Source organism: Anolis carolinensis, chromosome 2, assembly GCF_035594765.1.
Source record: "Anolis carolinensis isolate JA03-04 chromosome 2, rAnoCar3.1.pri, whole genome shotgun sequence".
NCBI lineage: Eukaryota > Metazoa > Chordata > Lepidosauria > Squamata > Dactyloidae > Anolis > Anolis carolinensis.
The window spans coordinates 206,795,786-206,812,640 of record NC_085842.1 but is presented as its reverse complement, the minus strand read 5'-3'; the positions used below and the strand labels follow the sequence as shown (position 1 = coordinate 206,812,640).

At 42.1% G+C, this 16,855-nt stretch overlaps 1 protein-coding gene across 4 annotated transcripts; it reads left to right on the top strand.

Annotated features, from left to right (window-relative positions):
• Positions 1 to 22: 22 nt before the first annotated feature.
• On the top strand, positions 23 to 16,662 carry asb8 (ankyrin repeat and SOCS box containing 8). Of its 4 annotated transcripts, none has more exons than XM_008121197.2 (4): positions 23 to 170; positions 8,947 to 9,107; positions 10,107 to 10,211; positions 13,825 to 16,662. In XM_008121197.2, the coding sequence occupies exons 2-4, from the start codon at positions 8,991 to 8,993 to the stop codon at positions 14,452 to 14,454; spliced, it is 852 nt and encodes a 283-aa protein (XP_008119404.2). In that variant the 5' UTR covers positions 23 to 170; positions 8,947 to 8,990; the 3' UTR covers positions 14,455 to 16,662. The 4 variants fall into 4 exon arrangements, with proteins under 4 accessions (XP_008119404.2, XP_008119402.2, XP_008119403.2 ...); XM_008121195.3 differs by lacking the exon at positions 23 to 170 and adding an exon at positions 4,253 to 4,410; XM_008121196.3 differs by lacking the exon at positions 23 to 170 and adding an exon at positions 4,284 to 4,426.
• Positions 16,663 to 16,855: the final 193 nt, after the last annotated feature.

Here is a 16,855-nt window from a genome sequence, read left to right as displayed (position 1 = left end):
CTCCCTGGATGCCAGAGCCTTGAGCCAGGGAAATCAAAGTGGGATCAAACCGCATCCATTCTACAGTGTAGATACACCTAGAGAAAGATGCAATTGGGTACCAAAACTGCATGCATTTTCTTCTGCCAAAAGGTCCCCAGGAGGAGTTTCTTCAAGATCATAGGGAGACGGTAAGCATCGTGCTATGTTGTCTTTCAGAGTCTGTGGATATTTGCTGCAAAGTGTAGAATAGTGGTTGGGATTTTTTTAAAGTCTGGGAAGGTTTGGTTTCAAATCCATCCATTCAACCATCTCAGGGCCCTTCCACACAGCCATATAACTCAGAATATCAAGGCAGAAAATCACACAATATCTGCTTTGAACTGGGTTATCTGAGTCCACACTGACATATATTCCAGTGATTTTCCAGGTATTTTATTCAGCCTTGTAAAAGGGGCCCCAGGCCTCTTCTATAAAGGTAAAGGTTTCCCCTGATGTTAAGTCCAGTCATGTCTGACTCTGGGGGCTGATGCTCATCTCCATTTCTAAGCCGAAGAGCCGGCGTTGTCCGTGGACACCTCCAAAGTCATGTGGTCAGCATGACTGCATGGAGCACCATTACCTTCCTGCCGGAGCGGTACCTATTGATCTACTCACATTGGCATGTTTTTGAACGGCTGGTTGTCAGAAGCTGGAGCTAACACCGGGCACTCACTCTGCTCCCGGGATTTGAACCTGCGACCTTTCGGTCTGCAAGTTCAGCAGCTCAGTGCTTTAACACACTGTGCCACCGGGGCTCCTAGTCCTCTTCTACACTGCCATATAAAATGCAGATTATCTGCTTTGAATTGGAATATATGAACCTACACTGCCATATAATCCAGTTCAAAACAGATCATCTGGATTTTATATGGCAGTGTAGAAGGGGCCTCTGCCTAGCCTATGCTATAAGGTTGTTTGGAGGATTTTGTCCTCTTTGACAAAAAGCAAGCTATTGGAGGAGAAAAAGCTGGTGGAGATACTCTGCAATAGCCAGAACAGTAACCATCCGCTAATGTGGAATGAACTCTTGTCTCACAACCAGGGCTGTAGCTGGGAAGGGGGGGGGGGGGGGTAGGGGTTCACCCCCCCCCCAATTTTTCAGTTTTTTCCTTAAAAATTTGGTTTACTCATGAATTTTAACTGATTAACCAAATTATTATGAGCGTTCACTGAAGTTTATCTGTCTTAAGTGTCCACTGAAGTTTATTGATGGAGTCCGATTTCTAAATTATTTTGCATTATGCAACTACTCTTCATTATTCGCTAAAAAAAGTTTCAACCCCCCTCCCCCAAAAAATTGTTCTGGCTGTGGTCTTGCCCACCACTATATGCATTTGTGGTTGTTTTGTGCCTTCAGGTGATTTACAACCACAGGATTTCCTTGGCAAGATTTGTTCAGAGGAGGATTTGTTTGCCTTTACCTTTGTCTTCCTCTGAGGCTGAGAAAGTGTGACTTGCCCTAGGTGTCACTGAGGCCCCTTCCACACAGCTGAATAAAATCTCATATTATCTGCTTTGAACTGGGATATATGGCAGTGTGGACTCAGATAAACCAGTTCAAAACAGATATTGTGGGATTTTCTGCTTTGATATTCTGGGATATAGGGCTGTGTGGAAGGGCCTCTAAGAGAAGCAAGGTGATGGACTTTCTGGTTCTTTCTTCTGATCTCACAGGGGTGCTCTGCTATTATTCTATGAATAAAACATTAATAATAATAATAATAATAATAACAATAATAATAATAACAACAATAATAACTTTATTCTTATATCCCACCTCCATCTCCCCGAAGGGTCTTGGGGTGGCTTACATGGAGACCAAGCCGAGTAATACAACAATAAAATACAACAATATAAGATATATTCAATTACAGTGAATTAATACAGAAAAACATAGAAAAATCATAAAAGCATACGCTCAACAACAACCAATAGCCGGGCGCAATAGGCGTTTTCAAAAATTGGAGGCAAGACAATAAATTATAAATGTGAAATATATTGCAAGGTCACTAATACTTCTGATTACTGGCCAGGTTTCCTTTATTCTTCATGAATGGTGCATACTTCGCTTTTGATGTCTACTTAGGCAAGGTAGTTTCTCACTTTCTAGCATACCAAAGGATGGAAAATACCTGTTACCTTTATTTATGTTTTATATATTTACGTTATTCATGTTAATGAATGTAAATGCAAGAATCGAGATAGTAAATAAAGAACGCCACACAGAAAGAAGGGAATTCCAGACAGCAAACAATCAAGTTGAACAAAGTATTAAGTAAATAACAGCCCCCCACTGATTGCATTTGCAGCTGCAAGGTTACTAAATGCTAATCAATCTTGCTAACTGCAACATTCACACTGGCTTCAAACAGACAAGGGTTCTTTCTCCCATCTTGGACATTCCAAATATGTATACACTCCACTAGCCTTATTTCCAACAATCCTCACAGATGCAGGCGAAACGTCAGGAGGGAATGCTGCTGGAACAGGGCCATACAACTTGAACAACGCACAGCAACCCAGTGATTCCGGCCATGAAAAACCAGGCATGAAAGCCTTTGACAACACATTGAACATCAATTTACATTTTGGGCAGACCCCATAAATATCATGGGGTTTTCTTAGGAAAGGAATACTCAAAATTTGGTATTGCCAGTTTCTTTGAAACATAGCCTACAGGATCTTATGCACTGAGGGTATTTAGGCCCTTTCTCAGATAAATATAATTACTTATATCATAATTGCCCTATATGGGATCATGTGTGACAGTAGACATACTTGGAAGATCATATCTGCCTCTTAAAGACATGGTGCATTGCCAATCCAGAAGCATGCACCATCAAATAATTCTGTGGGGGGTTTTTTCTTGATAAGAGGTTTCTAGACTCTGTCAGGTGCAAAGGACTCTTTCTCTATGTTACTGGGAAAGGAGTAATGTAAGTAGCCTTTTGCCATGACAGAAATTGCAGTACAAAATCAGGAAGATCTGTTGGGGCTGCTTTGAATGCGATTTTCCTGCTTCTTGGCAGGCGATTGGACTGGATGGCTCATGAGGTCTCTTCCAACTCTATGGTTCTATGATTCTAAGGAAATTAACTCCATTCTGTTGAAAATGATAACCTTCATCAAGCCTTCTCTAGCAATCTGTTTGTCTATGATCATTTTGCTTACTGTTTCCTGTATGTTTGTTCTGGTGTGCAGTTTCCTTTACTCTATGGTTTCTGAGAAGTTATAAAAGGGGCTGCAGACCACATGCTCTCCTCTTTCTCCTCTCTCTTCCTTTTAACTATGTGACCTGTCAATAGCTGTTTTGTTACAAGACAGATGCCCCGGCCGGCTGGTACAGGGAACCATCTCAAAGATATTTGAAACTGGGCTAATAAGTTTTTGTAACTCTGTATGCTGAACACATGAAAGTTGTGAGTAAACCTAATATTTCCATCAAAGTCTGCTTCATTTTTGTCTCTTGAATGCATGATATGAAACAAGTTGTTTTATGGGAAAGTACCCCGGTGGTGAAGTGCATTAAAGCACTGAGCTGGAGACCGAAAGGTCCCAGGTTCAAACCCCGGGAGTGGAGTGAGCGCCCACTGTTAGCTCCAGCTTCTGCCAACCTAGCAGTTCGAAAACATGCCAATGTGAGTAAATCAATAGGTACCGCTCCGGCGGGAAGGTAACGGTGCTCCATGCAGTCATGCTGGCCACATGACCTTGGAGGTGTCTACGGACAACGCCGGCTCTTCGGCTTAGAAATAGAGATGAGCACTAACCCCCAGAGTCATACATGACTGGACTTAACGTCAGGGGAAAACCTTTACCTTTTTACCTCTTATATATTTTGGGCACTGAAAAACACTTCAAAAGCTCTGCTGATTTTATGCACAGGCAAATTCCTAACAGATTCAAAGATAACTGGTTATTCAGTCTAACAACTGAAACCACTGCCTAGCATAATTATATTTGGTTGTATACTAAAACAGAGATTCTGCTCCAAAGAGATTTTTGGCTCTTCTCTAAAAGGTTATGTTCTCTAATACCTTCCTCTGCCAAAGAGAGCTGGTGCCTTCCCAAACTACAAATCCCATAGCATTGAGCCATTGCATTCATTTTGCAGCGTTGATATACCCAATATATGTCTATCCACTCTTCAGGAGATTGGGAGGGGGAGCCAGGTAGCCTTCTTTGTACTGGAGGCGGTCCTTATGGGCCATACGCGGACGTGATTGGAGAAGACGCGTGACAAGTGCACGGCCTGAGGGGCGGGGCTAAAAGAGAACGGTCTGAGTGGCAATAACGGACCTGTCTAGCCTTCGCGATGACAGCTCATTCGCTTCCGGTGGGCGGGAACTTCCGGATAAGGCAGGCAGCAAGCAGAGGGTCCTTGGGTTGGTGAGTTGAAACTGAGGTGAATAAAATGGCGATGGGGGGGGGGGGGCAGGGTGAGGGATATTGCCGGTTCAATTTACTTATGGCCGTGTCGTTCTTGTTTTTGGGGTTCCGAAGCAAACAGAAAAGCGTAGGGTGTGTATTGACTTTCAGAAGCAACAGGATAGAGTGGTATTCCTTTCCAAGCAGAGAGCACCAGACACACCTCAAAAGAGGCCTCTCTTTTCCATGGATTCTGCATCAATGAGGCCCCTTCTACACTGCCATATAATCCACATTATCTGCTTTGAACTGGATTGTCTGAGTCTACGCTGCCCTATAATCCAGTTCAAAGCGGATAATGTGGATTTTATATGGCAATATAGAAGGGCCCTAATTTGAAATGCCCCCACTCCCAAAGTAAACATTGTTATGGTGATGGTTTTCAGGCTACGTGAATACACCGGTGATTAGAAATGTTATAAGAATGATGGACAGAATCCATCCTAAATTTCGATTTTATGGAAGGCATTCAAATCGTCCTCCCTGCGCAGCAATTGCAGTTTCTTCCTTGGAGTCTCACTTGTAGTTTCTCACAATACTTCTCTCCTCTTGGAATGTTACTCATCCTGTTAAAGATGTCTATATTTTTGGGGGGAGGGAAATGCAAAAATATACAGAATTATGAACTGTTAAGTATTTTGATTGTAATTGATGGTGGCTGGGAGGCAGGCCTGTAGTGTGTGTGTGTGTGTGTGTGGGGGGGGGGGGGGGGTTAGGGGTTCAAACCACCCCCGAAATTTTTCAGGTTTTAAAAAAACCTGGTTTACTCATGAATTTTAACTGGTTAACCAAATCCAGGCACTATCTCAAGCAGATATTGACAGGTCTGTAGCTGGGGGGGGGGGGGGGGGGGGGTTAGGGGTTCAACCCCCCCCCCCCCAATTTTTCAAAAAGCCCGCCGAATTTTTTTTCTGGCTATGTGCGCTAGCTGTGACTGTACCTTGAAAAGCCTGATTTGGCCTCGGTGGTCCACACCTTATTTGCATCTAGAATGGACTACTGCAATGCACTCTACATAGGGCTGCCTTTGAAGACGGCTTGGAAACTGCACTTAGTGCAAAGGTTGGCAGCCAGATTACTAACTGGAGCTGGTTATAGGGAGCGTACCATGCCCCTACTAAAGCAGCTCCACTGGCTGCCAATGAGTTTCCAGACCCAATTCACAGTGCAGGTTATTACCTATAAAGCCCTATATGCTTTGGGTCCAGCCTATCTTCGAGACCACATCTCTATGAACCAGCAGGGGCACTAAGATCTCCTCTCAGTCCCAAGTGCAGTTGGGACTAGATTGCCCACATTATCTTTTCCAACTCTTTTATTCTATGAGTATGATTATATTGGTGCTTCATGGGATTTTCTCAGGCAAGGAATACCACTTTGGTTAAAACTAAATTGTACCTTGAAAGTAAGTGCTGCAACTCTGCCCTCCCCCTGAATCACCAGCCTAATGGAATCTGGCTGAGGAAAAACAAAGAGATCCCTCTCTCCTGTAACATCAATTCCTGCTGTATTTCTGTGCTCAGCGTAGGAGGACTTCTCTTTCCTTTGCCAGCTTTTTCACTTGTGTGGAATTCCTTGTTGACTCTGGTAATTGAGCTAATGCTTAAATATGGGACTGTGTGTGTTTTTAAAGCATAGTGGCTATTCAGAAAACAGTGTTGATAATAAACATTTTTATATATGCAACAAATAAGCTAATTGCCCAGCATACTGAAATAAAAAACTGATATTGAAATGTTATGCAGGTGATGTGAGCCTGCTTTCAAAGTCCACAGAACAGATTGGATATTAATAACATGAGTTCTGAAGAAATTCAGTGCATACTCATTACACAGTCAGGTTGACCTTTAATAAAACATAGTTGTGGTATACTTTCAAGCACTTTTTGACTCATGGAAACCAACACTGTATCACATCAGAGCTCAAAGAATACGCATTCCATCTGAAACCCTGTGGCTGCCTCCTGCAGAATTCTGGGGCTTTTAGTTTAGGGAAAGGGCCTTTAAATGCTCAGCCAGAGAGATCCTGGGTCTCACTAAACTACAAGCCCCAGAATTCTGCAGGACGCAGCCACAGAATTTCAGATGGGATTCATACTCTTTGCCTACTTTTTCAGCTCTAGTGTGATAAAGCACCCTAAAGCAGTGGTTCCCTACTTTTGATCCTCCGGGTGTTTTGGACTTCAACTCCCAGAAATCCCAGTCAGCTTGCCAGATGTTAAAAATTGTGGGAGCTGAAGTCCAAAACACCTGGAGGCGCAAAGATTGGGAACCACTGCCCTAAAGTGCAGCTTCTCATAAGTCCCACCACCCTCTCAAAGACAACCCTCCCCCCCCCCCCCGGTTGCCTTTCCCATGCAGTTAGGAATGGTTTTTAACAGTTTTCACTTGTCTTGATCAGTATTTTAAAATTGTAATATTTAATTCCAATTTACTATTTATGTTTTGTAACTTTTTACATTGTATAATTTACAATTTAAAAACAACAACCTATCACAGGGTTTTCTTGGCAAGGTTTGTTTGGAGTGGGTTTGCCTTTCTCTGAGGCTGAGATAACATGGTTTGCCCAAGATTCCTTAATTTCTAACCTCCCATTTTTGGGCAAAGTGCTTGAACGGGTGGTTGCCTCCCAGCTCCAGGGATTCCTAGAGGACACCGACTTCCTTGACCAGTCACAGAGGCTTTGGTCGCCTTGGTGGATGACCTCCATAAGAAACTGGACAGGGGGAGTGTGACCCTGCTGGTTCACATTTCTCTATAAATTGATCTCAGCGGCTTTCGATACCATCGACCATGGTATCCTTCTGGGACGGCTCTCCAGGATGGGCCTTGGGGGTACTGGCTCTAGTCCTTCCTGGAGGGCCATTCCCAGTTGGTGAAGCTGGGGGACTCCTGCTCGGACCCCTGGCCATTGACCTGTGGGGTCCCGCAAGGTTCTGTTCTGTTCCCCATGCTTTTTAATATCTACATGAAACCGCTGGGAGGGGTCATCCGGGGTTTTGGAGTTGGATGCCATCTTTACACAGATGACACCCAACTCTACTACTCCTTTCCACCGAATTCCAAGGAAGCCCCTCGGATTCTGGACCAGTGCCTGGCCGCTGTGCTGGGCTGGATGAGGACAAACAAGCTGAAGCTTAATCCTGACAAGACAGAGGTCCTCCAGGTCAGTTGCTTGACCTATCAGGGCATAGGATGGTAACCTGTGCTCGATGGGGTCACACTCCCCCTGAAGGCGCAGGTCCGCCATTTGGGGGTCCTCCTGGACTCATCGCTGATGCTCAGGTGTCGGCAGTGGCTGGGAGGGCCTTTGCACAACTAAAACCAGCTGCAACCATACCTCGTGAAGTCTGACTAGCCATGGTGGTCCATGCCTTAGTTACCTCCAGGTTGGATTATTGCAATGCACTCTACGTGGGGCTCCCCTTGAAGACGGCCTGGAAACTTCAATTAGTCCAACGATCGGCAGCCAGACTGTTAACCGGAACAACTTACAAGGAGCGGTCAACCCCCTGTTCAAGGAGCTCCATTGGCTGCCGGTCATTTTCCCATCCCAATTCAAGCTGCAGGTACTCACCTACAAAGCCCTGAATGACTTGGGACCCGCCTACCTTTGCAACCACCTTTCCCCCTATGAGCCTACACGATCTCTTAGATCCTCAGGGGAGGCCTTCCTCTCATTCCCTTCTCTATCGCACACTCGGCTTGCTGGAACGAGGGAGAGGGCCTTCTCTGTAGTGGCCACTTGGCTCTGGATTTCCCTGCCTAGGGAGATTAGATTGGTCCCAACCCTGTCTGCCTTCATCAAGCAGCTGAAGACATGGCTCTTTCAGTGTGCATTTGAACAGCCATCAACATGATAGACCTTATCACTGACACTTTGCCTCCTAACTCATTGTTTCCCTTCCTATTTACCCTATTCCACATTATTTCAGCTGACTCTTTGACACTGTCCATGCACTTTATTAAAAGGCCTTGAAATCAAGTATCTTCTTAGGCCCGACTCCCTTTTACCCATAGTGGTTGATGTTTGTATTATTAATTCACTTGCCTGGTTATTATATGTTTTATTGTATGTAATGTTTTAATCAATCATTTTATTTGATTGTTGTATCTTTGTTTTTAATTTTTGACATGTGTTTTAAACAGTTATACTTTGTTCTGTTTTGGGCTGCACCCCCATGTTAGTCACCCCAAGTCCCTTGGGGGAGATGGTGGCGGGATAGAAAAATAAAGTATTATTATTATTATTATTATTATTATTATTATTATTATTATTATTATCATTATTATTATTTTATGAAGTCACTACTTGAAGCTGCAGTAACCAAGTAATGAACATGAGAGAATCAGACAGCTCTTATGCTTTATGTTATTGTTGACAAATGGTTTCTAGCCACCCTGTAATTACGTTATTATGGGGTGGCTTGGCCAGACATTTGTAGAAAGGAAGATGTAAACTTAAATTTTTATTTTATGTCTGATTTCTTTTCCCCAGCTCACTTGGAGCATGTGAAGCAAGCTGAGGAACTGAGTTCCAGTATGTGGTATATAATGCAGAGCATTCAGAGTAAATATTCTTTGTCAGAGCGTTTGATCCGAACTATAGCAGCTATCAGATCCTTCCCACATGACAATGTTGAAGACCTTATCAGGAGGGTATGTGACAAACCTGTGGAAGCATTTTGCTTTATTTTGAAAGCTTGTTATTTTTAGAATCTCTAAAAAGCTCTGGATCTGAATCCAGTTAGGTGACCCTGCAGATGTTAGGCAGCAGTTCTTTTTACAACTAGTTCTAGACTACATGAAAAACAATTTATAGGGAAGAAAATAGTTTTTAAAAAATACTGGAAGGGGCAGAGTTTTGAAGCAATTATTTGTGACCAGAAAACTACACTTTATCACTGGTAGATTTAGAAGGAAGAAGTAGTCTTTAAGAGTTTTTTTGACTCCATAAAAATAAACAAAATGAAGTTGGTTTAGTTCATTAGCAGAACAAAGTGCTCCGAATTCTGTGACCACTTTTCCTCAAGCTTATTTAAATGTGACATTTCTCATCTTCAAAGGAAATGTAACACTTAGCTCCAAAGGTCAGTGCTAAGATTACTTCAGCTTTCAATTACTCAGATGTTACAGATGGAGGTTCCATGTTAGGCTTGATTGATGTTGCCAGGTGCTTCATTTTATTAATTCCCAGCAACTATTAGAAAGGTGGTAAGTCAATCCATTGGCTGGGATGGCCATAGGGTGCATTAATTTTATCCCAGTTTTTGTACAATAGTTTCAATAATGAGTTGGCTCTCCCTAAATGTAACTAGTCTGGGGATAACCTGGGTCTTTTCAGTAAATAAAGGCCATCTTTTTAGCACCCTGCAACATAAATCTCATTTTCCTTTGTAGATACCTTTGGATTCTGTCCAATTTTGGCTGGTTTTTTTTGCAGTAAACAAATAGCAACATGTATGATGAGGTTCTAATGAACTAGACTTTTTGATTGTTTTATGCCCCCTATCTTATCCTAGATAGATAGGAAGCATTCTGATTGGCATCAGTTGCTTTTCAGTGGGAAGAGTAAGTTGTCAATATTTGACTTCGAATGTAGTCCACTATAGATGTAATTGCTAAACTTCCCTCATTTTCTCTACTTTGTTCTATTAGGGTGCGGATGTTAACTGTATGCATGGTACATTGAAACCACTACACTGTGCTTGCATGGTTGCCGATGCCGACTGCATTGAGCTGTTGTTGGAAAAAGGAGCTGAGGTAAGAACTTAATTACAGCTTAAGAACTAATCCAGGGAACCTGTTTTAGGCTGATGTATGCAATTATGATGGGATTTGTAATAGATTTTAAAATATTTTCACCTTAATATTGCAGCTAGGATGAGGCTGAGAGAAAGTAACTTTTTTTTGGAGTATGGGTTTTCCTTTTCTTGTAAAACATGCATCATTGTTATCCAACTGAGCTCTATTAGTGCATCCAAAGTCCAGCATAATAAGTATGAAATGCACTGGACAATCTGCTGGTGTGTACTTCCCTTCATCACTATATATCTGGGCAAACTGGAAATCATAATTAGCCAAAAGTATGGCACATACTTTGATGGAGTGATGAGAATGTTGAATTTGGATTTGAAAAATTCAGGTGGTGGTCTCCCTGAGCCATGAAACTTATTGGGTGATGTTCGATCCAGTCATGTTTTTTCAGCTGAACCTGTTTAATAGAGTTTTTATGAGAAAAAATGGGGAGGAGTAGAGCATACATTGAAAATTGAATTGAATAAAGAAAAAGTTGGATATAAAAATCATTTATAAAACAAATTAAATACAGATTTTAGGAAAGCTACTGTTTATTTCACAACTGAAGAACGGTTTTGTCCAATTGTGTTAAAGTACTTATTGAGATATAAAAATTATTGAGACATAATTTTTATATTTAGGTATACAACTGAAATCCTTTAGTTATGCTCATAGATTTTTGTGTCTGCACTGAAGTTACTGATATTTTTTCTTACCGGAAAGAGGCCCTGCTTATTAAAACAGCGACAGAGAGCAGCCTCTTTTCAAGCTTCCTTCCCCTTTTCCAGGTCACTTAGCACAACATATCTTGTGCCCAGATGGCATGACTTTATTTCTCTGTCCTTGTTCAATAATAATAATAATAATAATAATAATAATAATAATAATAATAATCTGCCCTATCTCCTCTAGGGAACTCATAGTACTGATTATCATTTCCAGGAAAGGAGAAATGTTCCAGGTAGCAACACCTGGACACCCAGTAGGTAGAGCCAAAGGTTAATAGGGAAGAAATATTAAATTTCACTTTTGGGGACAGCAGCCTATCACTCTATACATTTTTGGTTTATAAATTTCAAAATGCCTTGGAAAATATATTTAGAGTAAAACTATCATTTTATTAAGTAACACATATAACATTTCCAGCAAAATGTCACTTTTACATGTCACTTTTTTCAGAAATCACATTATTTATCTGGCAGTATATCCTCACAGATAGAATTTTATAGAAGGGGAAATTGTATTTCTATTTTTTATAGTTTGATTCTGGAAGTTCCCCAAGTTTCAAAAGTGCCAACCAGTATGGCAGAGTAAAAATTGCCACTTTCAAGGATCCCAGGCCCTTTGGGGCATGATAAACTACTTGAAGTTCTTTGGTTTTTGGCTCCAATCAATTGGCTTATGATTGAAGTGTTCCTCTTTGTCTTTGAGAATGCAGTTTAACCATGAGCTTGCCACATTATCTACTGAATTACAGCTAATATGTTAGGTTTGGTTGTCTCCGTAATACAAAGCAAGATAATGTATATTTTATTAAATTCTTTCATTGTGAAAAAAGATCCTCATAGCAGTGAAAGGAAAAACTAACAAAATGTGTATCAGAATTTGTCACCCCATCAAAAGGTGGTGAAATAGGTTTTAAAGCGTTAACATGGGATGATCTACTCCCTCCCATAAACTTCAGCTTCTTAGAGGAACTGTGAAATCACATCAAATCAAGGCGCGTATACAGTAGAGTCCCACTTATCCAAGCTAAATGGGCCGGCAGAACCTTGGATAAGTGAATATCTTGGATAATAAGGAGGGATTAAGGAAAAGCCTATTAAACATCAAATTAGGTTATGTTTTTGCACATTAAGCACCAAAACATCATATTATACAACAATTTGACAGAAAAATTAGTTCAATAAGCAGTAATGTTATGTTGTAATTACTGTGTTTACGAATTTAGCACCAAAATATCATGATATATTGAAAACATTGACTACAAAAATGCCTTGGATAATCCAGAACCTTGGATAAGCGAGTCTTGGATAAATGAAGTTCAACAGGGACAAATGCAAGATACTTCACTTCGGCAGAAAAAATGGAATGCAAAGATACAGAATGGGGGACGCCTGGCTAGACAGCAGTACATGTGAAAAAGATCTTGGAGTCCTCGTGGACAACAAGTTAAACATGAGCCAGCAATGTGATGCGGCTGCTAAGAAAGCCAATGGGATTTTGGCCTGCATCAATAGGGGTATAGCGTCTAGATCCAGGGAAGTCCTCCCCCTCTATTCTGCCTTGGTCAGACCACACCTGGAATACTGTGTCCAATTCTGGGCACCACAGTTGAAGGGAGATGTTGACAAGCTGGAATGCGTCCAGAGGAGGGCAACTAAAATGATCAAAGGTCTGGAGAACAAGCCCTATGAGGAGAGGCTTAAAGAACTGGGCATGTTTAGCCAGCAGAAGAGAAGGCTAAGAGGAGACATGATAGCCATGTACAAATATGTGAGGGGAAGTCATAGGGAGGAGGGAGCAAACTTGTTTTCTGCTGCCCTGGAGACTAGTACGCGGAACAATGGCTTCAAACTACAGGAAAGGAGATTCCACCTGAACATCAGGAAGAACTTCCTGACTGTGAGAGCTGTTCAGCAGTGGAACTCTCTGCCCCGGACTATGGTGGAGGCTCCTTCTTTGGAGGCTTTTAAGCAGAGGCTGGATGGCCATCTGTCGGGGGTGCTTTGAATGCGATTTCCTGCTTCTTGGCAGGGGATTGGACTGGATGGCCCATGAGGTCTCTTCCAACTCTACTATTCTATGATTCTATGATTCTAAGTGAGACTCTACTGTATTAACACTGATGTTGATAGATGCTTTTTCAGCTTTGGTTTCTATCACATTCATATTCTTAAAATCTTTTTTACCATATGATAGATTAATTGACATTTTTCATGTGTAGTCATACTTTTGTATTACAACTGAACTAAAGTACTTCCGCACTCATTATTTCTCTTTACTGGACAGACGTACCTCATTTAACAAAGATTCTGATAAACAAGCCCCATTTTTGCAGAGGCTTTTAATGTCCCCCATTCCCTCCTTGTCCTTAGTCCAGCTGAAAATTTTCAGCAGCATCGGCATTGGGAAGATGAAGGTTGTACTTTCAGTGTCAGTTTTCAGCAGAAATTTTCAGTACTGTATTCAGACCTTGTGTATTGGAAGAGTGGGTATCCAAAAACATCCCCCCCTGCAAAGGCATTGAAATCAGGCATAGACAAAATGTGGCCCTCTGGGTGCATGTGGCCCATAATGTAGAATCTGCCAATATGTAATTTTTTTCCACAGGATTTTTCACCAAATGGCTCTCTCAAGTACCCCATGTAATAATAGCAGCCAACTCCTTTTTAAAAAAAAGATAAACAATCAGCTAAAATTCCAAACTATATGCAGCACCATGACACCTCTGCGTGTGTTAGGCATGTTGGTACAATTGACAGGTTGGGTTGAACATTTACCCCCACCCACCCCCTGCAGATGCTCAAACGGCCTTACATTCGAATGCTGAAACATCTCCTTTCTGTTTTTGCAGGTCAATGCCCTTGATGGGTACAACCGAACAGCTCTCCATTATGCGGCAGAGAAGGATGAGACCTGTGTGGAAATCCTCTTAGAATACGGGGCAAATCCAAATGCCTTGGATGGCAACAAGGACACACCCCTCCACTGGGCCGCCTTTAAGAACAATGCTGAATGCGTCCGAACACTCTTAGAAAGTGGTGCCTTTGTCAATGCTCTGGATTACAACAATGACACCCCCCTGAGCTGGGCAGCAATGAAGGGGAACCTAGAAAGCGTGAGCATCCTTCTGGAATATGGGGCTGAGGTCCGGGTGGTCAACCTGAAAGGGCAGACCCCAATATCGAGGGTGGTTGCCCTCCTGGTCAGAGGACTTGGCACTGAGAGGGAAGACTCCTGCTTTGACCTCCTCCACCAAGCGGTTGGACACTTTGAATTGCGTAAGAACGGGGCCATGCCCCGGGAAGTCCTGCGGGATCAGCAGCTGTGTGAGAAACTGACCACGCTCTGCTCTGCCCCAGGCACCTTAAAGACGCTGTCACGGTATGCAGTGCGCCACAGCCTGGGAGTGCAATTCCTGCCAGATGCCGTGAAGGAACTGCCTTTGCCTGAATCGCTGAAAGAATATGTGCTGCTTAAGTGACAGCTGAAAGCTTTGTTGGAGTCTGTTAATCGTGCAGATTGGTTGATTTCTGTGCAGCTGCTTTCTGGGCACTTTGCACTGATCGTTGCAGTGACATGGATAGATTTTACAGCACTGTCTGTAATCTCACAGGCAAATGTGAATCCTCCTCCCTCTGCTCTCAGTCAATTTCCCTCAGCTTTTCCTTGTGCTACAATTAGTGTAGGATTATTTTTCCCAAATGAAGGAGGGTGGAAGATATTTTTCCTCACTCTTTGCAACTTTGTGGCCTCAAAAGAGTACTGTTCAGCTACTGCAGCAGAGTTCTGCAGATTTCTGTTCTCTAATATTTAATGGACAGAAAATAGAGGCATCTTCTCTCAGAGCTGTTTAATGAGTTGGGGTGGGACAAAAAAGTACCAATGAATTTTGTTATAGCAAAGCAGTTCAGTGATTTAATAACCCTGATTCAAGCTGTTAAGGGATGACAGGCCTGTCTTGCCAACTGGTTTGCTACCAGGAACAAGGTTTTCTAAGGGTTATGCGGGCTTGATGGATTTAAACAATCTGAAAAGCTAATCTACACCTGTCCAGATCAGGGGATCCTTTTCTAGTACACCATCTTCTTGTCCAGTGAGAGGTGCCAAATTGATCTCGACAAGAAGAATTATCTCACAATTCCTGGACCAGGTTTTGTTGTTATTCTACAGAATAAAAAGGTAGAGTCCTGATGTGATGGTTTTATGTTACTTCAGTCTAGTTGGAGGTTGGTTTGTGAGTGAGGGAGAAGCACAAGCTTGCTGCAAATAGAAAGCTAATAGCTCACAGGAAATAGGTTCTTAAGCTGCTCTGGTTTTTGTTTGTGCAGTAAACAAGTATTCAGAAATATATATGAATATGAGAATTGGAAGTGTAAAGTAATAGATTATATTCCCACCTCATTCTATGTTTAGACTAAGCCTTATTGAAGTTGTCTCAGAGGATTCCTTCAAAAGAAGTCAGGTAAAATTGTTTCAAAGCTAGTCAAAGTCTTCCCCCCTCCCTTAATTTCCTTGTAAAAATCACTAGTGAGACAGCTCTCAGTACATCAATAGACTCCATGCATTGTGTAGTGATATGGAAGTTAATTCCTGTCCACACTGTGTGTTTGATGGCTTTAAAGCTGAAGAAGCACATTTTTAACTTTTGTAGGGCCACAGCATTTCTGGGCTCTTTTCATCAAGTTTTGCAGCAGTAGTTTTATAATCTGTTCAGGTGTTTACTGGTTTGCTTTCACTCATGCCTTGACACTTGTACAACTTTTCTTTCAGCAGCTATGTATATACGTATAGAGGTGGTTGTATTTTTAAACTTATATATTGGACATTATGAATTGGAGAAAAAAAAAACCCTGAAAGCTACAACGTGCATTTGCTCCCTCTCCCATCTCCATTGGGTACAGGTCCCTTAGTGCCAAGCAACTACTGCATGCTTCTGATATTGCTGTCTTCACAATTTCTACCTGCTGCCTTAGGTCTCTGCCTAAACAAGTCTTAGACCTGAATAATTGGACAAATCAGCCTTTTCTTGGACCAGAACAAGGGCTGCTATCTAGAAACCCAGGGGTTTAATTAGGATTTTGATTTCTAAGAACAGAGTATGCTTCTGAGAGTCTTCAACTCTTAAAGCATAGCTGTTTGGAGAGTTCTTGGGTGTCTCCCCTCCCTCAAGATGGCATATTGGTTGGACATTTGCAGAGTGATGCTGGCAACTGAGTGGGATGGGTTGGATGCAATTCTGTCGGAAGGAGACTGAGCAGATGCACCCACTAATTATGGCAACAGGGGCATAATGATCGCCTTCAATCAAGACAATCTTTGTTGTCAACTGATCCTTCTCAAGTCCAGTGTTCTCCAGATGTGATGGAACAGCACCTACCATCCTCAGCCAGCTTGGCTTTTGGCTTTGCTGTCTGGTTTGACAGGAGTTGTAGTCCAATACATTTAAATGCAGGACGGAAAGGTCGAACCACTGCTGCAGTTGTCTTCCTTAGAGAATTTATCCTCTTTGCCTGCAGTCTTCTGTCCCATGGGCTTGAATCTGTCCTAGCAGATCTTTTGCAAGGAACAAATCATGATGTAAGCTTCGAGTATCCCTTTCCAAGAATATTGTTACTCTGAGGAAGGTTATTGAGCGAATTACTTGTGTGAGATATTAACAGTTTGTTGATTAAATGTGTTGTGTACTGAACAGCTTTTATATGGCATTACGTGTTTTTATTGTTTTTAGACTCTGTAACAATAGCTTCTTATAGTTCATACTAATCTCTTATTTCCTCTTGAAATTCTCTGGCAGACACTATAAGTACACACACATACACAAAGTGTGTGGATGATATGCCTCTTGCTGCAGAAAGAGCATCAAATGTGAAATGTTGCCAGTG